Consider the following 24,501-nt stretch of genomic DNA (forward strand, 5'->3'; position numbering starts at 1 on the left):
TCCAGTAGTCTTGCTTGAAAAATCCCATGGATTTTTCAGAGGAGCCTGGTAGGTTACAGTCCTGTAACTCTTTGCAACCATGGGGTTGCAAAGAGTCGGACACAACTGAGCAACTAAACAGCAACAAGTCTTAAATGGAAGAGGAGAGACCCAGGCTCATTACCATGAGCGCAAGCTGGGTGGACGCCTTGGAGGAGTGGCCCTCTCTGCTCTGCTCCTTCCGCCTTTCCAATCTCTGCCCAGAGCCCGCAGGCACAGGACAGGGCCCTTGCTCTCAACTGCTGGCTCCACCAGCCCACCAGAGCACCCCAGGTCAGAGCGAAGAGGCTCTGCTTTTGAGGATTTTGTTTTTCTGCCCCAACCCCACCCCATCTTAAGAGAGGTTGAACTTGGAGTTTAAAAGGCCTTCCCTTACAGGAAATGAAGAGCTGTTGCCAGGACCGCCCAGCCAAGAAAATTCGAACAACATGCCTCGCTCTGCTGCCGAACTCCCAACTCTCAGCGCCTCCAGGGAGGGCAGGGAGATGGGCCGTGGCCCAGGCCCTCCCACGTTTGTTCTCGGCAGGCTTCCCCCCAGAGTGTGGGAAGTCCCTGGCTGTGGTCGCACCCACATAAAATGTCCTGGCTCCCATGTCCATAAATTGTCCCCATCCAAGGGGTGGAGAGGCAGGGAGTGATCCAGAGAGGGCACGGGGCTCCAGATCAGCCTTGCAACCCACTGGCTGTGTGACTCTGGGTAAGTCTGTCCGCCTCTCTGGGCTTTGGTTTCTTTACCTACGCAATGAGATGGTTGGGCTTCTGGACTTCAAAGCCTTCTTCCATCTAATTCTAATTTCTGAGGAAGGAAATGGAAAAGCTTATCAATATAACTGGAATCTCAGAGCCCAACACCTGAAATCTCTAATCCTCTCCTTCAATTTCTGCTCCTCTCCTTCCTAAAAGAGAGGAGAACCCGGGGAAATTAGTGCGATGTCTCTTTGAAACCATTCTGCTCTTTCCCCAGGCCTCCAGGTCAAGGTGAAGACTGATGAAAGCCTTAGACTGAAAAGGCTGATGTTTTCCTTACAGATCCAGATGTCAACTTGGGTCATTATCTCTCGCTACACTCTCCGCACCACAAGTCCTCTTCAAAGGCCTGACATTGACTACCCCTACCTTTTGGGCCAGGTGGACTGTCCTGAAATTTAAGTAATAGGTGCCCTTGATGGGGCCTGGCACTTCTTCATCAGCCCCAGTTTTAACTTCAGGAGTGACTGGATCAAATGAATTGGCAAACATGTACTGAGTAACTACTGCTGCTGCTGCTGCTGCTAAGTCGCTTCAGTCGTGTCCGACTCTGTGTGACCCAGAGACGGCAGCCCACCAGGCTCCGCCATCCCTGGGATTCTCCAGGCAAGAACACTGGAGTGGGTTGCCACTTCCTTCTCCAGAGTAACTACTAACTACAGATAAACATGCTGGAGGCAAGGGGCTAGCAAAGACTGTGAAACAGCCCCTACTGTGAGTAAGGGCAGAGGAAATTGTGGGATTCGAGTTCTCTCTTGCTTTTACTATATCCTGATTGTCAATTGTCAATTCCCAGGTGGTATCCCCTAGACTGGGGCTGTCTAGGTGGCCACATTTTCTAGCTGGGTAGCTCAGCCAGGACAAGATTTCCTCAGAGAGGGGTTGCCAGGCCAAGAAATTTACTTCTGTAAATATAATAGACAGCCAGTACAGATGGTGTGACAGCGTCTGGGAGCATATCCCATAATCTGGGAAGAACATCCTTTGTGATAGAGTGATACAGCATCAGAAAAAGCTAATGAGAGATGTGTTAGTTGTTCATTGCTGTGTAATTACTACAACCTTGGTGGTTAAAGCAACATACATTTATTATCTCATGGTTTCTATGGGTCAAGAATCTAGGCTCAGGGAATGCATCATTTCCTAGGATAAAGATTCTTAGGGTGCATGAATCCCCTGGAAGTGCAAAAATAGTACGTGGGAGAGCATTTGTGCAATTTCTTAGAAGGCCAATAGCTTTCAAACGATTCTTCCAAGGGTCCAGGTGACAAATAGGAGTCTCTGGCCTCAGGCTGGATGGAGGTGGGAGGGTGGGAAAGTGTGTCCTGTGAAGCCCCTTGAAGCCTCTTTTACACCTCTTCCCTTGGGCCCCTGTCCCCCAGTCATGGGAGGAGAGTGGCTTCGCCCGGCCCCATCCGCCGGCCCCGCTCCAATTCCCAGCCCATTCTGCTTTGGCTCTATTGTTCTCACTGTGGTGTGGAGTCCAGTTGCCTGCAGCTCCCCCCAGAGCAGGGCTCTGACCACAGCCTGGAATCCCTGCTAAGACCCTGCCCAGTACCTTCCCCACTGGGACTCTGCTGTCCCTTTAGACACCCAGACAGGAGGCTGCCCCACTTCCTGCTGCTGTCACTTGCTCTCACCATTAACTGGGAACCCAGACTCCTGGCTTTGAGGGCCCCCGACTCGTGGCGGTGACCCACAAGTAGATAACCACAGTCCTGGACACCTGCGGACAGTCTTGGTTTAAGCTTGTGTCCAGGAGTGATTGTTGAGTGTCAGCTTTGTTCTCAAAAGTATCCCTGTTGGTAAGACATTTAATTGGCCCCTTAGGGGCTCAGACAGTAAAGAATCTGCCTGCAATGCAGGAGACTGGGGTTCCATCCCTGGGTCAGGAAGATCCCCTGGAGAAGGGAATGCCTACCCACTCCAGTATTCTTGCCTGGAGAATCCCCATGGCCAGAGGAGCCTGAAGGGCTACAGTTCATGGGATTGCAAAGAATTGGACATGATTGAATGACTAACACACACTTTTGCCTAAAGGGAGAAGGCACTCCAGCCTTCTCGTGGGCAGGATGGCTGGGACGGCCTTCCTGGACCTGTGTGAAGACCCCACACCTGGGATGTTGCCAAGCCTCAAGGTTCAGGTGCCCCAGCATCACCTCCCACATCATTTACTCTCAGCGAGGAGCCTTCCCAGGCCGCTCCCTAAGATCTCTGAGAGCAGTGGTGAAATCTGCAGACAGAGCAGCCTTCCTTCTCCTCCTCACCCTGAAAAACCCCAGCTCCTCACATCTCATTTCTACCCTTCACCAGCTCCTCATCCTCTCTGCTTCCTACCATCCCACACCACATGCTCCCCCCTTCATGTAGCTGGCTCCCTCCAGTAGTCATGCATGGATGTTAGAGTTGGACCATAAAGAAGGCTGAACACTGAAGAACTGATGCTTCTGAGTTGTGGTGTTTGAGAACACTCTTAAGAGTCCCTTGGACTGTAAGGAGATAAAACCAGGAAATCAGGCCTAAATATTCATTGGAAGGACTGATGCTGAAGCATCAGCATGCAAAGAGCCAATTCACTGGAAAAGACCCTGATGCTGGGGAAGATTGAGGGCAGGAGGAGAAGGGGATGTCAGAGGATGAGATGGTTGGATGGCATCACCCAACTCAACGGATGTGAGTTTCAGCAAGCTCCAGGAGGTGGTGAAGGACAAGGAAGCCTGGTGTGCTGCAGTCCATGGGGTCAAAAGAGTCAGACGCAACTAAGCATCTGAACAACAACAAAGCTAGCACCTATATGAAGTAGGAGGTGCTCCAGGAATGATTCTTTTTGAAAAGTCATTTTTGAATGAATGAAGTGTTGGCAAAATTATGCTAAATCTGCCAACACATTGCCCTGGGCATGGGCCCTGCAGAGCCGGGCCTCTAGGCATGGACAACCCTGGATAACACCCTCTTCAGAAGATTAGCACCGAGGGTGGTGGATCCCACTGAAACCTGCCCTGGGGGATGCAGGCAGGAGGGCGGCAAGCCAGAGGGAAGGGGCCCTTCTTCTGTCCCCGGAGCGCTGGCTGACACAGGACCCTCCCCAAAGCCTGTCCTTTTCAGCCAAACCCACTTCTTCTGCTCAAAAGAAAAAAAAAAAAAAAAAACCTCTTTTGTTTTATGAAGGAGCGTCCAGTGCAGAACGGGCCATCTTACACTTTGCATCAAGGGATTTTTTCCAATTTCTTTTTTACAGTATTTACTACCTGTCGGATGAGCGTTTATTAAGCTTATCCTATGCATCACGCCTGTGCTCAACCCTGGGGAGGCAGTCATGGACCTCTGCCCTGTGTCTCTGCCCTGTGGGGCTGTGTTAAGTCATGGCATCCAAAGCTGGTCCCTGCACTATATTTAGAAACTAGTAAGACTGTGATTTCTTGGTTCCTACACTCTGGATATCTCAGTGTTAATGAGACCTTTACATAGGTCTGTTGCAGAGAAGAAGCCAATTCTGACTCCATGTTGGAACTATTTCTTTGACTTGCTTTTCGTTGCTTTTATTATAATCACACAGAATAGCTTGCCTCAGAGAACCTTGCCCCTTTGCCTGACTGTTAAACTAAAGTGCCTTTTTGTTCAGAACCCTTTCCACCTGTGGATGGTAGGAAAGAAGAAATTAACACATCCCCTGCAGGAGGCTTGCCATTCATTCTAGGAGATGTTTGCAAGATTAACGGCCTTCCTCACCTCCCGCCATCTCTGATCTAGAAAAGAACCTGGTATCCCGACCCTGATAAGATGTTTATCTTGAGGCTCTAGTCTGCCATCTTCTCTGTCAGCTGGCTTTCCAGATAAAGTCTCTTCCTTGCCTCAACACCTCATCTGTTGGATTCATTGGCCTGTTGGGCCATTGCCCAACAGCAGAGCGAGCTTGGACTCAGTAACAGGTCCATTAAGGCAATGGAATAGTATCTACTTAACGGCAGAATTTTTGGAGACAGGTTGAATCGTTTTCAAATCTCAGTTCTGTGTCCTCTTGGGTGAGTTATTAATATTTAATCTCCATCCCATTTTTGAAATATAGATCATGCCATCTATCCTGCAGGATTACGAGGAGGGCCCATCAGGGTGATGGCTGTGAAACAAGGCACAGTACCTGGTGCATGGGGACATCCGTAAACAGAGCCGGGGACCATCCCTGAGAACTGGAGTTTGCTCGCCTGGTGAGAGGATGATTCTGGCCAGGCCACATTGCTCTGTGGTCCACGATGGTGGTTGCTAAACTTGGCTGTGTTTAAGAATCACCATGGGAGCATTTTAAAACTACAGATTCCAAGCTCCGCCTCAAACCTGCTGTGGCTGTTATTTAGTAACTCAGTCATGTCTGACTCTTGCAACCCATGGACTGTAGCCCACCAGACTCCTCTGTTTATGGGATTTCCCAGGCAAGAATACTGGAGTGGGTTACCATTTCTTCCTCCAGGGGATCATCCCAACCTAGAGGTAGAACCCTCGCTTCCTGTTTGGCAGGTAGATTCTTTACCATTGAGCCATCAGGGAAGCCCCCACCTCAAACCTACTGAACCAGAAACCCCAGGGTTGGGGCTTGGGAGTTTGCATTTTTAGAAGTCTCCAGTTTTGTCATCTATGCCTCTGGGCTTCCCTGGTAGCTCAGCTGGTAAAGTATCCTCCTGCAATGCAGGAGACCCCAGTTCCATTCCTGGGTCAGGAAGACCCGCTGGAGAAGGGATAGGCTACCCACTCCAGTACTCTTGGGCTTCCCTGGTGGTTCAGCTGGTAAAGAATCCACCTGCAATGCAGAAGACCTGGGTTCGATCCCTGGGTTGGAAAGATTCCCCTGGAGAAAGGAACGGCTACCCACTCCAGTACTCTGCTCTGGAGAATTCCATGGACTGTATAATCACAAAGAGTCAGACACGACTGAGCGACTTTCACATTCCTCCTCAAATCCAGGCGCCCCACCCACCTTCCATTCTCCAGCGCTCCTCTTAGGGAGGCAGAGGTGCAGGGGCTCGGATGAACCTTAGCCTGTGCCCTGGGCCCAGCCCTTCTTCTCACCCCGACCCTCCCTGACCCTCTTAGGCCAAGCATCCCCAAGCTGCGGTGGGTCCCTTCTGAGGAAGGGGCCGCTCTCGTAAAGCTCCTGGTGAAAGGCGAGATGGACAGGAGAGGTCAGAGTTCACACAAGCTGCACTGCCTTCTGTTGCATTTACAAGTGGCAGTCACCTCATTAAATCCAGGCCCCTCCACCCACCCTCCTCACCCCATGGCCACCCCCCCAACCCACGCCCGTGCCCTCCTCCCTTCAGCCCTGGCTCATGGGCAACACAGACACAGGCAGCGTGGAGAACAGTGGTCCCGAAGCAGACAGGTGGCCCCCTGGAGGTGCCACCCACATCCAGCTCTCAAACCAGCCCCATGCCTGGGGTAGAGAAGATGCCCAAAAACAGTTTGCTAGACTCAGGCATTTATAAATGCAGAAACTGCGGGTGGGAGGCAGGAGCAGCCTGCACTCAGCAGTCGGCCCGGATGGCGTCAGGCAGTATCCCAGCCAGGAGAGGTGGGCGTGGAGAAGAAAGGCCATCCCAGCAACTCCGGCAATTTGCTGTGTGTCCTGGGCTGACTGTTTGCCTCTCTGATCCGCGGTTCCCTCTTCTGTTGTGCGATGCTGTTTTCAGTCAACCCTCCTCCCCCAGCAGCGTCTGAAGGGGGCACACAGAGGAGGCTGTGGCGCGGCACAGGGTCACCTTGGGACCGATGCTGCGGCCAGCCGTGCCCCTCGGTCCTTTTAGTCTTCAAGCCAGTCTTTGGAGTCAGAGCCCGGTGTTCTCCCCAGGAACCAGGCACATAGGACTCCCTCCTCCCCTTTCCTCCTCATCTCCCCTTCACAGCAGAAAACGGACCCTCCATGTGTGGGGCCTGGGGACACAGTGTAGCGTTGGGGACTCACGGGAGCAGCCCCACTGGAAAGGAGGTTAGGGGACTGGTCTGGAGACCTTAACCCCAGCAGGCACCTGAGCACTCAGATTGTTTGCTGGGAGAGCAGGGGGACACTTTCAGAGGTTAAAGCCCACCGCCCATTCCCCCACCACAGGGCTGGCTTCCCGGTGCCTAGAGGAGAACCCAGGGGTCTCCCGGTCTCTGTGAGGGGGTCCTGGGGACAAGTCTCCTGCTGGACGGAGGCAGGGGTGGGGGGCCACAGAGAGGATGTGGCTGAAGCTGTGGGTGGAGGAGAGGGGGGACTTCACACAAAGGAAGACCATCAGGACAGAGAAAAAGAGGGAGACAGAGAAGGGGAGAGGCGGTTCTGCACAGGAAGGAGAAGCCACCAGAGCGGGACCAACAGAGGGGCGGACGCAGAGACCGCAAGGATGAGAGAGGCAGAGAGGCAGGGGAGAGACAGAGACAGACAGAGACAGAGAGAGACAGACGCAGAGAGAGAGGATAAGAGGATGAGAGAGACAGAGAGGCAGGGGAGAGACAGAGACAGACAGAGACAAAGAGAGACAGACGCAGAGAGAGAGGATAAGAGGATGAGAGAGACAGAGGCCGCAGCAGAAACGATGGCAGACGCAGGGAAACGGCCGAAGAGCAGCCAGTCACACTTCGGAGCCTGACTTTGCATGAGAATTCTTGGCCTCCGTCCCGGGTCGGGACCCAGGAGCGTGCCTGCCAGTGGGTGCCTTCCTCTCCCATCTTTCTGACTGGAACCCTAGAGGCCTCTGCAAGCCTCCCCAGCCTCTCTGGGCAGCTCCAGCGGCAACCAGAGACCCCGGAGTCTGGTCAGCTGGGTGGCTGGTCTGCGGGGTCCATCCAGGGCCAGCTTGGGCAGGAGAGGGAGGTTGAGAACAGAGCCCCTGGAGATCACAGCAAGGACCCTGAGAACCACCAGTCAGACGGACCCTCCCAGGCTCCTTCTGGGCCCAAGGGGGACACAGCAGGGCTGAGTAGGGTCCTCAACCCAAGAAGAGACAAGGACAGAGCATCTCTCAGGGGGTTTTGAGGCTGAGAGGCAGCCTGTCAAAGCTGCCAGTGTCCCCCAAGCCCAGGCCTGGAGCCCACCCTGGTTGATATTAGGGCCAATCAGAAGGAGGGGGTGAACAACAGAAGCAGTGATGAGGCACATTTCTTTGGAAAATGTGAGATGGAGGAGGCAGAGAGCAGTCCAGCGGCGAGTTTCCTGCTGAGACCACGGCCACGCTCAGCTAACAAGCCAGCACATCAGAGCGATGCTGTTGGACTCTGTCACCCATCCCCACCTGCAGCTGCAGTTACCCAGCCTCGTGGTTTAGGGATGAGCTGGGCTGGGGCTCAGGGCCCAGAACTTCCATCCCCAGAATGTCCTCACCAAGCAGAAATGCAAGCACAGTAAGGTCCCTGCTCATGTAGGGACATGCCAAGCCACAGGGACCAGGAGGACTTGGGGACCACGAAGAGGCTGGTCCCTAGGTGCTTTCTGCTCCTCTCTGTTGGGGGCCCGGCTCCCACAGAGGCTCAGCTTCCTCCCAGGACAGACCCACGTGGGGATCTGTGGGTTGCCCCCAGGAATATGACCCCACCATTCACATGCTTCCCAACTTCAGCTCCAGGAGTTGGCAGCTGGTTGGTATTGCCCAGTACAGTGCTGAGAAGAGAGGCCGGGAAGGCAGGCACTAGACGATGGCCAAGACAGTCGCTGTCACCTGCTTCTCCCTGAAGCTCATCCCCATCTTCATCCCTGCAGGACGAGCTCCCAGGAGAAGCTGAGAGCCTGGTCCCAAGCAGGTGCCGAGGTAGGGGTGGAGTGGAGCCCCTGGCAGGAAGCCGTCCATGGCCAGGGCCGGTCAGGGGTGCACAAAGGTTGCTCTGTTCCCACCTGCACTGCCCGCCTCGAGACCTGGATACCGCTCTCCCAGTCCTGTCTTTCCCAGGGGTCCTGAGCTACCTGCCTTATCAGCACTGGCTGGGACTGGACCCCAGCACTGACAGGTCTTGTCACAGCCCGTCAGGCCCCATTCTTACTGGGGAGGTGAGGACAGCTTAATTCCCTGACCCAGACACAGGGCAGCGTGCTGTGTAGGGTTGGGAGGGGGCGGCCACCAACAACCCCTGTCCTTCCCTCCCTCAAAGGTGGGCATAAGAGACAAAGCTGCCAGTGTCCCCCACGCCCGGGGCGCTCCTGTCTGCCCTCCCACCTGCTCTAACTCCCCTTCCATCTCCTGCGCCAAACAGCACCCCTGATGGCAGCTAAACTGCCCAGGGATGAGTGATACCGGGCGCTGAGTGAGCCTGCTCAGAGGATGGGAAGGAAAGAACGCTTTTGATAGAGCAAACTCATCCCTCCTCCTCTGATTCCAGGAAGGATTTGATGCCGGATCTTGGGGGTTCCTTTAGCCCTGGCATCTTGGGCTTCTGACCTTCAAATCAGGAACCCAAGAGTCCTGGCTTCATATCAGCACCTACAGATCAGCTGCACACCTCTCAAGGGATCCGCAGCCCTTTGGGGGCTGCCCGTGACGCTGTGCTCTACCCAGGAATCTACCCAGTTCCTGGCTGGGCACAGGGGAGGGAGCTTGGCTGTGGGTGACCACCGTGTCCTCCACTCCCAACATGGTCTCCAGCTCCGTCTTTAGTGGGCTATCCAGTTTGGGGCACGCCAGTGTATTTGCTCTGTTCTCAGGGTGATCCCCTGAGCTACACTGCAGCCTCCTCACATTCCCTCCTAGGGGTCTAACTGCTCGGTCATTGCCTGGCAACTTCCAGAACCAGCTTGACTCCAGTCTTTCTGGAAATAAAGAGTCAACTTCCTTTCTTATGTCTCCCCTAAACTGTAGTAAGTGTGCAGGGCCAGGCTGGGCATTGCCGGCGAGCAGTGTAGCTGAAGGTGGAGACCTCTCCCAGTCCTGTGCTGTAGAAAGGACAGCACAGTCAGGGCTATTCTTCATCCTCTGGGACTCTGGGGATGACTCCAGCGTTCTTGCCTGGGGAATCCCATGGACAGAGGAGCCTCGCGGGCTACCATCCATGGACACGAAGCGACTTAGCACGCACGCATGCAAATAAGTTAACTCATGCAAGAGGCTCTGTGCAGGCAACAGGCTTTGGTGTTGCAGGTACTCAGGCTCCGGGAGCTCCAAGTAGGAAGGACAGAGACAAAGGTCAGCCATGGGTGTGAGACCACAGGCCCTCTGCCTACTTGCTCTCTCTCTCTGGCTTTTCTTCTCTAGGCCAGTGAAGTAGAAGGACAGGGGAAAATCTGGTTTATGAGTCCAGAAGAAAAAAAAAAACCAGGGAACTTCTGGAAAATTCTGTAACTTTAGACAGGAAAAAGGCCAGACTCTCCGACTGGGCCAGGATGAACTGGCAGCCGTTCAGGCCTGGCTGTAGGAGGTATGTGTGTGTATGTGTGTGTGTATGTGTGTAACTCGGGCCACATCCAGGGGAACCCATGGCTCTCTCCCTCTGTCCTTCTGTCCTCCATCTTCCTCCCTCCCTGTTCTCCCATCTCCTCCCCCCACCAGTGAGCATGGGAAGCTCAGGAGGTAGTGCCCCTTGAATGCAAGCGTGCAGGGCCAGGCTAGGCATGGCCTGCGAGAAGTGTAGCTGAAGGTGGAGGCCCCTCCCAGTCCTGCCATTCCTGGTTCCGAAGGGAAGATTCTCTCCTCTGACTTTCAGATCCTGTGCTTCCTGTAGGAAGCAGTCACCACCTGCCTCTTAGAATCAAGCAGGTTTGGCCCCCACCCCAGGGGCTCCCTGCTTCGTCCCCCACCCACCCCCTCCCGCCCTCCCACTGCCTCACTCCCCATCCAGGGAGGGTGTGCGGACAGGTAATGATGGGTCCACAATTGGGACATGGGCTGGAGAAGTGGGAACAGGAGCTCAGAGCAGCCCAGAGGCTTGTGTGGAGACATGGCCCCAGAGCAGGGAGACTGGAAAGGAGCGATGAAGGCAAGCTGGCGTCACTGTGGAAGCCTGGCTGGGAGAGGAGAAGCCTAGCTTGGAGAGGAGATTGCTGTCTGCAGCCCGGGCCTGGCCCTCACCTCCTGCTCCCTCTCTGACCCTGTTGCTCACATCAAAGTGGGGGCCCATCCCCTCGCTCGCTCCCTGAATGGTCCAGGTCATGGCTCCTGGCTCCTTGAAGCTGCTGATGGACAGATGGTAATAGCTCCCAGAGTGTTGAGAGACGGGCTCCGGGTTAGCACAGCGCCCGCCCACAATCAGAGCTGGTGCTCGAGGCTCCCTGCCTCCCGCTCCTGCATCCACACTCACCCCGGGACAGACTGGTCAGCAGGTGTTGGGGAAAGGGAGTGCACGGTCTGCTCTGATGCTGGGGTTCAGGGCCCACAGATGCAGGTGGGAGGTGTGGAAGAGGCAGGAGCCTGAGGGCTCTGAAACCCATTTGAGAAAGGCTGTGGGGAGTAGAGGGGGCAGGGAAGAAAGGAGGGGCAGCAGCCTCTCACACATGTCGGCTACCTGAAGCTCAGTGCAGCCCCAACCTCCAAAACTGCCATCTTTATTTCCCCCCATTATTTATCAAATCACATTTTATCGGCCTGCTTTTATTAGTCAAAATCATACTAATCACTAATCACACATATCACTGAGTGCTTCCGATCAACAAAGAGATTGCAATTTTTTACTACGACACATTGGGCCAAAATAAAAGCAGCCAACTGCTAAGCATGCTTGATATTTCAGCTGAGCTCTGCAACCACGTGGTGGGTAAATGAATATTTCCATTAGGCTTTTATTTTAAACAGTGAAAAATTGAGCGCAGCCATGACTTATAAATGAATGGAACATGCCTAATATGGAAGAGGTCCCGTTAACAGAATTCACAGGTAAATTCAGCTGTCTCTAGGCCATCTGGGAGGCAGACAAAGGTGGCCCTTCAACCCTGTGTACAGTTGGGAAGCCTGGACGTGGTGGGGTGAGGAAGTAGCAAGACCTCTCCCGGGCAGATTTAGGGAACTCAGAACTGCTAATACTTTGAGAAACCAGCAAGAGAGGCCGGTGAGTCAGAGCAGAAGGTGTTTATTCCCGAAAGGAAGGTGGGCCTTTCAGATTCCTACTCTTTTACTTCTCTCTCACGCTTCTCCCCTGGTGCACAGGTGGGGCCCCATAACACAGACCTGGGGCTGATAAGGCAGTGCTCCCATTGAAGGGCTGGGTGTCACTGTGCCCCACCTAAGATGTACTCCTGTCTGGGCTTTTCCATAACTGAGAGCAGCTTGATTATACTTTCCACATGTCTGTAGTGAACTTGTAGTCCTCTTATAACTGAGTGTTTATGAGTCTCATTCTAGAGTGAATACACTTGGGGAGCCTAAACCATGACCTCCCTCCACTGTCTCACTCTCCACCAGAGAACAGAAAAATTTAAGTTTGAAACTAACTTAAAAATAAAAGGCCCAAGATTTACAACGCTGGGGAAGCCAATGTCAAGAGTATCTGGAGGTTAGAGGAAAACAGCAAAACACTGTTGTGGAAGATGCTTGATTAAAACCTGTTCCCGCTTTCAGGCCAGAAGGGGAGACTAAATCTGGGAGACTGCTGCCATTTGGTGGTAGAATGAGAAATTGCAATTACTCCTCATTTTGCTTCTTTCGTAGGAATACTGTAATAAAACTAAATCTTACCCAATTAAATTAACTATAAATCCTAAAGGAAATCAGTAATGAATATTCATTTGAAGGACTGATACTGAAGCTCAAATACTTTGGCCACCTGATACGAAGAACTGACTCATTTGAAAAGACCCTGATGCTGGGAAAGACTGAAGGTGGGAGAAGGGGACGACAGAGGATGAGATGGTTGGATGGCATCACTGACTCAATGGACATGAGTCTGAGTAGGCTCTGGGAGTTGGTGATGAACAGGGAGGCCTTGTGTGCTGCAGTCCATGGGGTCTCATAGAGTCGGACGTGACTGAGAGACTGAACTGAACTGATAGTCCCAAAATGTAAGAGCTAAACCTAGAAAACTACTAAGAGGGAAAAACAGGTAAATCTCTGAATTTGGATTAGGCAATTTTTAAATATATGACATCAAAAGCACAACAAGCAAAAGGAGATACATTAATTTAAAAATGGATATTGAGTTTCTTTTTTGTGAGAATTAAAGTATTCTGAAATTAGATTGGGGTGAATGTACTAAAGCCACTGAATTCTACACTTTAAATGGGTGAATTTTATAGCATGTGAATACCATCTCAATAAAAATGGCAAATTTAACCTGCTTTAACCTAACATTACCAGATTCCCAGGTGGTTCAGTAGTAAAGAATCTGCCTGCCAATGTAGGAGACACAGGTTCAATGCCTGGGTCAGGAAGATCCCCTGGAGGAGAAAATGGCAACCCACTCCAGTATTCTTGCCTGGAGAATTCCATGGACAGAGAAGTGTCATGAGCTACAGTCCAGGGGATTATAAAGAATCAGATACAATTTAGTGACTGAGCACACACACACACAACCTATTACTACATTAATTGGGTCCTTGCCATCTGTCAGGAACTCTTCTGAGAACTTAATATGAGTTGTTTTAATTAATCCTTCAAAATATCTGTGTCATAGAGGTACTGTTATTATGCCCATTTTGCAGGTGCACGAACTGAGGCTCAGATAAGTTAAATAAATTATCCACAGTCAGCCAATAACTATCAGAGCCATCATTTGAACTGAAAGCCCATCTAGATCCAGAGCCTGAGAGCTACCAGAGTTGGGGGACTGCCTTACTGTTCAGTAGTCACTTTTCAAGTGACTTGGGGGCCAAAGAGGAAAGCACCATGCCTGCCCACGAGAAAGGAGGAGGCAGGTATAATTATGGGGAATTATTAGGATATGCGGCAGGAAGTATGGAGTGATGAGCACTTTTCGGTGCTCAGGGCACATGGGGTAATTGCCCTCCCCCAGTGCCCCTCTCAGAGAAGGCAATGGAACCCCACTCCAGTACTCTTGCCTGGAAAATCCCATGGACGGGGGAGCCTGGTAGGCTGCAGTCCATGAGATCGCTGAGAGTCGGACACAACTGAGCGACTTCACTTTCACTTTTCACTTTCATGCATTGGAGAAGGAAATGGCAACCCACTCCAGTATTCTTGCCTGGAGAATCCCAGGGACGGGGGAGCCTGGTGGGCTGCCATCTGTGGGGTAGCACAGTCGGACACGACTGAAGTGACTTAGCAGCAGCAGCAGTGCCCCTTTGTATACACGGCTATATGACAGCACTGACACAGGCTGGGAGGGGCCCCCCAAACCTCTTCATCCTCTGCTTACAGTAACCCACCTCATCTACCTGGCAATTCAGGATAGGCTCCCCGGGAGTCACCCTAGATCCTCCCCCTACCCTACCCGTATCAACCGCATCAGCTCTAACCACTCTCCCCAGCAGTATTTGGAGCCTGTTTACTGTGCCCCCCAAGGCCTCCCTGATGGTTAAGCAGTAAAGAATCCTCCTGCAAGGAAAGAGAGGCAGGAGACTCAGGTTCCACCTCTGGGTGAAGAAGATCCCCTGGAGGAGGAAATGGCAAGTCAGTCCATTAGTCTTGCCTGGGAAATTCCATGGACAGAGGAGCCTGGCGGGCTACAGTCCGTGGGGTAGCAAAGAGTTGGACATGACTGAGCACAAACAGTTTATTGTGACTGGGACCACAGCAGAGAACACCCCCAGGAAAGCAAAGTTTCACTCTCCCGGGTGATCAGGCTTGATTAAAACCCCATTCTCACTGCCCTGGATCACAGCAGATAAGGGTGTGCCGAGTGGGGTGCGAGAAAGGAAGTGAAGTATTTCAAGGCCACTGGTCCAAGAGAACCTTAAGGCTGTAGCTGACGGAGGCGTATACAGCCAGCCACCACGGAGCCCGGAAGGTGAAGGGGTCCCCATCTAGGACGTGGAGATGACTCCAGGAACAGGAGTGCAAGGGGCAAGTGTTGTGCAGTAAGGAATTTGCCTGGCTTGTGTCCCTGCCTCCTGGGAGGAAGCCTCTGAATCTCTGGAATGATAGGAGTGTCTTTGTTACTTAGGATGGGTCCTGACACTTTGTGTAACCCCTGGGGTGTGTCCGGGTGCAGCCTGTCAATGGTATGTCAATAGACCCACCATGTGATTAGAGATGGAGAGTTGGACTGAGTTCAATAATCAGCGATCTAATCAATCTTGCTGATATGATGAAACCCCAAGACTCCAGACGAAGCTTATGTGACCTTTATGGGTGGCACCCTCTGAGTACCTGGAGGGCTGTAGTCCTGAATCCCCAGGGAGGGGCCAGGGTAGCTTCGTGTCTGGGACTCTCACAGACCTCCACCCCATGAGCCTCCTCTTTTATTGCCGTAATAAAAACTGCAATAGCAAGTATAGCTGAGTTTTGAGAGTTGTTCCAGAGGATTATCCAGTCTGAGAAGGTAATGGGAACCCCTGACTTTGTAGCTATTTGGTGATGGGGTTCAGGAGATGCTACCCCCAAACCTGGCACCTTGAATATTTTTTTTTTAAAACACTTAAAATTTTTTTAATTAACTTATTTTTAGATGCACTGTGTTTTGGTTGCTGTGCGGGGGTTTTCTCTAGTTGCGGCGAGTGGGGTTGTGATGTGCGGGCTTCTCGTTACGGTGGCTTCTCTTGCTGCGGAGCACACACAGTGACCTCGTCTGTGCTTCTAAGGTTAAGTCCGTGGTGCAGGGTAACAGTATTATGCGAACAGGAAAGTGGGTTTAGAAAGTTGTTTTCAACACAGAGAGAGCACCTAATGGGGTCCCTCCCCAACTCTGTCATCATTCCGAGTTTTCTCAGCTCAGCCAAGGTAACATGAGGTGTATTTGTTTGCAAGATTGTACTGCTGCAAAAATCCAGACAGGAGCGAGCCAGACCACTAAGAGGAGCGGTTAAAATCATTTTCCTCCAAGTGGTGCTTGGCTCAGCTGCCTGAGACCCAAGGACAGGCTTGCTTCTGAAACAACGAAGATTCGAGAAATGGCAGCTCCTTCACAACACTAACTATAGTGTTTACAGACTAACCAAAGCCATCCCCTAGTCTAGAAAGGACAGATGCTACATGAAGCTAAAACGTCAAACACTGATGCAGAACTCTCAAGATGGCCCTTTCCCAAACATCTACACCAGTCTTTAAACACAGACTGCAAACAGACAGCCTGCAGATGAAACCCAACCTGCAAATAGGATCTACTAGCCTATCCAACGGAGAAGGCAATGGCACCCCACTCCAGTACTCTTGCCTGGAAAATCCCATGGATGGAGGAGCCTGGTAGGCTGCGGTCCATGGGGTCGCTAAGAGTCAGACACGACTGAACAACTTCCCTTTCACTTTTCACTTTCATGCACTGGAGAAGGAGATGGCAACCCACTCCAGTGTTCTTGCCTGGAGAATCCCAGGGACAGGGGAGCCTGGTGGGCTGCCATCTATGGGGTTGCACAGAGTCGGACATGACTAAAGCGATTTAGCAGCAGCAGCAGCCTACCCAAGCTAACTAAATCCTGACTTAGCTAGCGAGATGCTGGCAGATTTCACATGAATGGCTGGGTTTCCTCACTCTGAAAAACGTTATGAAATCTGTTCCCCCAGAGTGACACTCAGCTGGAGCTAACTGCTGCCCTCTTTAGGTATATGGGTGCTCCCATCACGGCTCCCACCACGGCCTAACACCCTGCCTGCTCCACGTGCTTTTGTTACTGCCCGTTGTTTACACCTGCTTTCCTTGCTCACTGAACACCCCTCACAGGCTCCATGATCACGTGCACAGCAAGGCTCCTGGGCTGAGCCAGGTGAGAAGCCTTGTTGTTCGTGATGACTGTCTACACAATCTTTGACTGATCCATCAACAGATGAATGGATAAAGATGTGTACATATATGCAATGGAATATTACACATAAAAATGAAAGAAACTGGGTTATCTGTAATGATGTGGATGGACCTAGAGACTGTCATACAGAATGAAATTAGAAAAACAAACATCGTGTATTAATGTATATAGATGGAATCTAGAAAAACGGCACAGCTGAACCTATTTGCCCGGCAGGAATGGAGATGAAGATGTAGAGCATGAACATGTAGAAACAGGGTGGGAAGGAGAGGGTGGGACGAACTGGGAAGTAGCACTGACATATGTACATTACCACCTGGAAAATGTAGACAGCTAGCGGAAGGCAGTTGTATAGCACAGGGAGCTCAGCTTGGTGCTCTGAGATGACCTAGAGGGGTGGGATGGGAGGCTGGGAGGCTCAAGAGGGAGGGGATGTATGTATACATAGAACTGATTCACTTGGTTGTACAGCAAAAAATAACAGCATTGTAAAGCGATCAAACTCCAATAATATTTTTAAAAATCTGGGACTGAACAAATCAAGCAGAAAGGCTTTGCTGAGCAGTCCTGTGACTCCATGAGGACAGAAACTGCTCCTGAATCCCTCTCTGAGCTAGATAACCATCACGTTCTCTCCAACCACAGGAACCGTCCTGATAGATCAAGTGCTTCATTGCTGGGTAAAAACCATGCCTGATCAGCAATCTCGGGCTTTAGCTCTCCTGATCCTGGACTCCTGTTGCCTCGGAGGCAGGGAAGCTGCCTGCTGGCTTTCCCAGAGTGTGACCAGAGTGGTGGGAAACAGATGCTAGCCTCCAGTAAAAGCCCCGAAGCAGTGGTTTCTCCAACTCTTCACACCTGGCTCTTCTGGAGTCTGGCCCCGGTGAGAAGTCGGCAGAGTCCCTTAAACAAAGTGAAGAATTCAGGGCAGACTGCCCGACCGTCTTCACTGGGCTCCTGGCTGTGCGGCTTCCTCGTCCGCACTGTGGTCCCGACTCGGCATCTTTAAGTCCAGATGGCGCAGGGAGTTAACAAAGTAGCGAGGAGGCCTGCAGAGCAAGGTGAGTTCTTCCTTCTGGGGCTGCAGGGCAGGCAGGGTCAGCTGGCAGGCGTGCAGGTGCAGGGGGAGGTGGCGGGCCTTGGACTGCTGCAGCCCCAGCTTCTTCAGGATCCCAGCAGACAGCTTCTGCACAAAGGAAAGAGCTCGTGAGAGCCGGGCTGGCGGTGCCTCTGACCAGCAGCCAGGGGTAGAAGACTTCCACTTCCGGGGCCCCATCACTGATCCCCACTGGATGACACAGTGAGGGACAGCCTGCTTCAGGGCCGTCTCTAGGAAGGGTTCAGAACCCACGTGACAGAAAACCCACCACATTGGGAAAGCTCTCTTTGGCCAGTTCTCTGGCTTTCCAAGAGAATGAGTTGTAACAGTGAAAAACAAGTTTCCACCAAGACTCTAGCAATAGCATGAAAGGCTGCTTTGAGCCTTCAGAAAGTCTCCTGTCTGCTTCTGAATTCCTCCCTAACCTAAAGAGCTAGCAGGATTATTGTTGTTTAGTTGCTTAGTAGTGTCAGACTCTTTGTGACCCCATGGAGTGTAGCCTGCCAGGCTTCTCTGTCCATAGGATTCTCCAGGGAAGAATACTGGAATGGGTTGCCATGCCCTCCTCCAGGGGATCTTAACGAACCACAGATTGAACCCACGACCCCCATGTCTCCTGCACTGCAGGTGGATTCTTTACTGCTGAGCCACCAGGGAAGCCCAGCTGGCAGGGCGCTGTGTCTGAAAATAATCAACACGCCTTTGCTGCAACTGACATTAGGGATTTAACAAGGGGAAAGCATAAGTTTTCTCCCTTATTCTGTTGCATCTTGGGCCAAAAAGATATTACCTGGGGGGCCAGCCTGTTCCAGTCTGAGTACTTGTGATCACCAAGGATTGGGCAATCCAACCCAAAAGACATGTGAACGCGAAGCTGATGTTTTATTCCTTTAAAAAGAGAAAGGGAGGAGACTTATGAGTAGCCATAGAAACGATACTACTGGCAGCATCTGCTTCTAATCATATTAAATCAAAGCACAGTAAAATTGGCAAAACCCCAGCTACAATGAAGTGTAAAGGATAATATAACAAATGATAAGCTATTAGGAAATAATACCGTTAAGCCTCTAAGTACCCCTCCCCGTCACAGTTCCCTTTCCACCACACATAACCACTCCAATCAACTTGAGGTCTATCGCTGCCGTGCTTTTTGCTTTTGTAAAAAATAACTTTATTGTATAACATTAAATAGTACTACTTGGCACATTTATTTTTATATTATGGCAAACTATACATAAAATTTGAACTTTTTTTAAAAACAGAATTTGAAAGTAGTGCATTAGGAATTCTCTCTTCTTTTAAAGGCTGCACAGCACGGCATGCAGGACCTAAGTTCCCCAACCAGGCATGGCATATGTGCTCCTGCAGTGGAAGCTCGAAGTCCTAACCACTGGACCACCAGGGAAGTCCCAAGGTTTACCATTTTAATCCTTTTTAAGCGTTCAGTTCAGTGGCATTAAGTACATTCACATTGTTCTGCAACCATCACCACTGTCCATCTCCAGAACCCTTTCGCCCTAAACTGAAACCCTGTCCCCCAAAACCATAACTCCCCACCCCCTCCTCCCTCCAGCCCCTGTAGCCACCACTCTGCTACCCGTCTCTAGGAACCTGAGGACTCCAGGTATCTCACATAAGTGGAATCATACAGCGTGTGCCCTTTTGTGCTGGGCTTCTTTAATTTAGCTAATGTCTATAAGGTTTGATCCAGCTGAAGCACATGTCAGAACCTCCTTCCTTTCTATGGCTGGGTAATATTTCATGCATGAAGTACCACCGTGTCTTTCCAATCATCTGCTGACGGACATGTGGGTTGTGTTCACCTTTTCGCTACTGTGTATAGCGCCGCTATGAACAGCGGTGGACAGACATCTTTTTGAGGAACCCGTTTGCAAATTTTTAAATAAACGTAAGCAAACTGTTCATATTCTTAATGCTACTGTTTTTCACATCCTCATGGGAGCTCCCAGCCTTGGATCAGCACCGGAAGCACACTCTGGTACAACCTCAGCGGCCCATAATCCCGGGGGCTCAGAGGCGGGGCGGGGCCTAGCACAAGGCCCTGCGTGAAGCCCTGAGGAGCCCCGCGGCTCTGCCGGCTGCCGAACAGCGGCGCCTCACCTGTGATAGGCTGGAGCTCCAAGAGGGCGGCGGACAGGCTGCTGCTCAGCACCTGGTACTGAGTCACTGCCAGCTGTGCGTTCCGGCTGCTCCGCACCCTCACCATCTTCCCGTCGTCCATGCGGTAGCTCGGGGACAGCGTCATCTGCAGCCAAAGAAATCGAGATGTGACTTCAAAGACGAGCAGAAAACCCGTCCCTCCAGAAGTGCTCACCCACCCACCTTGTGGTGATGCTGCTGGCCCTGCGCCTCCTTCTCGACGATGGGGATGTCCACGACTCCCGCTTCAGGCACCGGGACGCGCACGGTGATGGCCCTGCGGGGACACACAAACCCTGGCCTGAGCCATGAAGATGAGGGATTTGCTCCTTGGTTATTCGGCTACTTAGAGGTTTCATGCTGGACTTTCTGCACTACTGTAGTGAGTTCTGAGGGTCAGAGGGTCCCAAATCTCTTGGTATAGCGCTTGGCCTGACAGCTATCACTATTCTTACAAACCTATCTTTTCTGCTACTAAAGTAAATATGCTGATTGCAGAATACTGGGGCGGGGGGGGGGGGTGCGGAGAGAGCAGGAAAACAAACAAAAACAATTATATTAGTAACATGGTCTTTCATCCAGCCTTTAAAACTAAGTATGGGCAGTTTCATTTTAAAGGGGGATAAATATAGTTTTGTATGTTTTATATCTTTCTTTTTTAAAGGATAAAAGACGGTAAATTCAAGTTGCATAGGAAACAAATGAATAAATAAAATGAACTGAATGAAAAACTCATAGGACTGCTCCTGCTCTATTTGCCAGGTAAATGAAACAGGGAGGAACTGTGTTCCAAAAGTCACAGGAACCCCAAACACAGTTCAGTAACTCACTCCCAACCTCTCTTGTTGGAGGTCCATCACACTGCAGACAGGTAGAAGACTCTGATTTGTCCTTACGTTTACACCTCCTCCAGGTCAATCAGCCTAACACAGAATCGCTGGCCCAGGAGTCAAAAGCCCTCTCAGATATGACATCTCACACTCTGGACACCCAGCTGCAGGTTGGTAGCAGTTTAGACTGCTATCTGATGCATTCTACCATACTTACACTGATTTATAACCACCAGATGACCCTTCCTAATGACCTAACGCTCCTGCTCAAAAACGTTCAGCCAATAAATATTCACTGAGTGTAAACAGGCACCGATTTAGGTAGGCACTGGTTTTATATGGATGAATAAGACAAAGATCCCTACTGGCCAGCCTTCCCTGGCCACCCAGTGGTTAAGACTCTGTGCTTCCACTGCAGGGGGCATGGGTTCAAAGCCGGGTTGGGAAAATTCCCTAAGCCACACTGTGTACACCGCATGCCCCAACAAAAAAAGGAAAGGAAAAAAAAATCCCTGCTCTCAAAGAATCCCAAATCTAGTAAGAGGGGTTCAATAACTTACCTAAAGTCTCACACTGGTAAATAACACAGGTGAGAGCTGAACACAGATCTTTCTGAGCATTTAGCTACCATGCTAAACTTGCTCCATTATCTGTCATCTCTCACTGAGGTGATTCTTAAAACTTCATTCCTCATCAGAGTCATTTGTGGAGCTTTTTAAAGACACAGATACCTAAACCTCACACCCACCAGACTTATGAATCAGAACCTCTGTGGGTGGGTTTCAAGCATATAGATTTTTTTTAAGGTTCCCAAGATAGCAAAGCAACTTCAAAATCTATAATACAAAAAGGACTAACATCCAAAATATGAAAAGAATGCTCACCAATCAAAAATAAAATAATAACTTTATAGAACACAGGCAAAAGAAAACAGTCTGCTCACAGAAAGGAAAACTAAAACCATCGATAAACACACACACACACACACACACACACACAAAACCAGCCAACATCACTAGTTAACAGGGAAACAGAAAATAAAATATATATTTTTTTACCCATCAGAGTGGCAAACCTTTTAAAAATGAATTGGTCAGGCATAATGGGAAGTGGATACCATCACGGCTAGTGGGAATAAAAACTGACATCATCATTCTGCTACTAAAGTAAATATGCTGATTGCAGAATACTGGGGCGGGGGGGGGGGTGGAGAAGGCAATGGCACCCCACTCCAGTACTCTTGCCTGGAAAATCCCATGGATGGAGGAGCCTGGTAGGCTGCAGTCCATGGGGTCACTAAGAGTCGGACACGACTGAGCGACTTCACTTTTACTTTTCACTTTCATGCGTTGGAGAAGGAAATGGCAACCCACCCAAGTGTTCTTGCCTGGAGAATCCCAGGGACAGGGGAGCCTGGTGGGCTGCTGTCTATGGGGTCGCACAGAGTCGGACATGACTGAGGCGACTTAGCAGCAGCAGCATACTATCAGACTCTAATAGTCTAAGCACTAAATCTATTTCCTATAATTTTTATATGTCCAGAGATCCTAAGACAGTGCCTTCTGTCACCAGGGATTCCTGACGTAAGAGCTGAAGAAATGAAAGAGGCCCTACACCACCTCGACCGCTAGCGACAGGTTTCATACCAGTACTTCTTTGTCACCTGACGGGTTCTAAACAGCTCTTGGACTTGATGCGCCACTTCTTTTTCCCAAGCCAACACCATTACACCTGTGGTTTCCTTGTCCAGCCGATGGCACAGGTGCAGCGGCTTTGCCTTGGGGCCATGGAGTATCTTTGCCAGGACGGGCAGTACATCACTGATGCAGAGCTTGACCCCAGGGCCACCTGAGAAGGAAAGAGCCAGAGATCTGAGTGGCCAGGGAAAGATCCCATCAAAGACCTTGGGAAAAGCAGATTATTGGATTAACAGCAGATGCTCTTGAGGGCAGTAAAACTGAAGTGTGGTCCAGGGACTAGCAACATGTATGCCCGGGGAACCTGCTAGAAAGGAATCTCAGGCCCCCCCAACCCAGATAATGAGTCAAACTCTGCATTTTAACAAAACGCCCAAGTGACTTATATGCATAATAAAGTTTAAGAAACAAGATCCCAGGTTATGTGGCTTTCTCCTCACACATAAACAATTTTTTAAAGGTAATTATGTACTCAAACTAAAATTAGCAACCAAAATGAGGTCTGATATTTCACTATATAAACACAGGTTCGAGAATCTGCCAAGTAAACCCTAGTGAGAAATGCAAGACCATCAGGCCCTCCTGAGGCATTACCGAGGAGTTGAAAGGATGGGCATTCCTGGGTTCCACTCTATGGAGCCTCCTAACTAGCCACTGACCTTAGATTATTTACCCTTTTCAACTTTTAGTTTTCTTATCTACAAAATGTAAATATCAGGATAATAATTATTTCATGGGGAACGAAAAGGCAAGAAACTTAATGGAAGGATCAAGAGAGAAAAATACAAAGCACTAGACAATGTCTAACTTAATTCCCTGTTTTCATGTACAACCATCTCTGTATCTCCCCCCCAAAGCGTTTGTACTTCTAGCTAAAACATGCCTTTTCCTCCAGCAAAACCCCTTCCACAAATGCATTTTTTCTGTCAATCTTTCCTGACTCACTCTAGCTATCTCTGAAAATAAAAACATCAGGGTGTCCATTAAGGTCGAGGTGCCCTGGGGTTTTGCTAGTTATACACCAACACACGTTATACCCTTTTCCCCAATTTTGATGGAAAATAATTTGAAGACAGGAACTACACAGCCTTGGTCCTCTACTGCAATCCCTGGTGGAGGCTGGCACACAGCAAATTTCATACTGCTGGCTGCCAGATGCTTGGAAGATGGGGACCGTCTTCTTTATCTCTGTGTCCTCTCTGATGCCTTACATAGGTCAGTATCCTTACAAAAGTTTAATTACTCTGAAAGCAAAGCTTCAGAAAGCCCCAGGAGTAATGTCAGAGTTACCCTTCCTTGTAACAGAAAGCAGCAGCGCCCCTCCCCCTTCCCCGCCACGTGCTCCTCACCGTGCACAGGGAGACCGTAGGGCTTATTGATGACCACAAGTTCCTTGTCCTGATGGACAACTCCCCGGCTCAGCGCCTTAGCCAGCACGTTGGGGTGGACGCGCTGCAGCTGCTCTGTGAACCGCACTAGTTCTCGCACTCTCCGCTGAACAGGGTTTGCGGGCGCCTAGGGGGAGAGAAGGAGAGACGGTCAATGTCCGGTGAGGAGGTCTTTCACTAAATCTGGGTGAGAATTTGGGAAGGGAATGCCTGTATCTCTGCACTAGATGAGCGCCTTCCTCGAGTATAATTTGAGAGCAGGGGTGCGTGTCTGTCCCACTGGTACCCAAGTAGGGCTTAAGGCCGGGGTCGGCAGGAGCCAAAGACCCAGCCCACAGGAAGATCCTGCACCCTGCTGAGCTGTCCCCTTCGCTTTCTCCCAGTTCTCCCACCACAAGCCCTCGACATTTACCTGACAGGTGTCAGAGGACCCGCCTACCTCCCTCCCTCACCCCAGTGAGCGCACTGCCTCTTGGGAGTTGTGGTCCTTCTGGACTCACCGGCTCCTTCGTCTTTTGTTGCTGTTTCTGGGCCCGGAGTCTCTCTGCTAATCGCTGAGCATCCAGGGGCTGAGAGGCAGCAGCAGCAGCGGAACAAAGTGGCTTTGAGAAGAGGGTGAAGAGACTCCCGAGACACTGCCCGAAGCCCCGGACCCAGAGGCCCGGCGCGCTACAGCCGGGCGCCACCATCTTGCCGAGAAGGGAGGGGCGAGGCAAGGCCACGCCCAGGGAAGAGCAACAAA

General features: G+C 50.9%; 1 protein-coding gene and 1 long non-coding RNA gene across 2 annotated transcripts; one reads left to right on the top strand and one right to left on the bottom strand.

Annotated features, from left to right (window-relative positions):
* Nucleotides 1-335: 335 nt before the first annotated feature.
* LOC133241188 (uncharacterized) lies at nucleotides 336-4,642 on the top strand. The gene is made up of 2 exons (XR_009734538.1): nucleotides 336-736; nucleotides 1,004-4,642. It is a non-coding gene; the product is annotated as an uncharacterized LOC133241188 (long non-coding RNA).
* Nucleotides 4,643-17,071: 12,429 nt separating this feature from the next.
* Nucleotides 17,072-24,484, bottom strand: RPUSD4 (RNA pseudouridine synthase D4). Its single transcript, XM_061406396.1, has 7 exons — nucleotides 24,260-24,484; nucleotides 23,721-23,886; nucleotides 22,321-22,522; nucleotides 20,028-20,121; nucleotides 19,806-19,950; nucleotides 18,475-18,572; nucleotides 17,072-17,771 (listed from the first exon to the last, which is right to left on the bottom strand). Exons 1-7 carry the CDS (start codon nucleotides 24,446-24,448, stop codon nucleotides 17,532-17,534), a joined length of 1,134 nt encoding a protein of 377 aa, XP_061262380.1. The 5' UTR covers nucleotides 24,449-24,484; the 3' UTR covers nucleotides 17,072-17,531.
* Between the last annotated feature and the right edge of the window lie 17 nt (nucleotides 24,485-24,501).

This window comes from Bos javanicus, chromosome 29 (genome assembly GCF_032452875.1).
Source record: "Bos javanicus breed banteng chromosome 29, ARS-OSU_banteng_1.0, whole genome shotgun sequence".
Taxonomy (NCBI): Eukaryota; Metazoa; Chordata; class Mammalia; order Artiodactyla; family Bovidae; genus Bos; species Bos javanicus.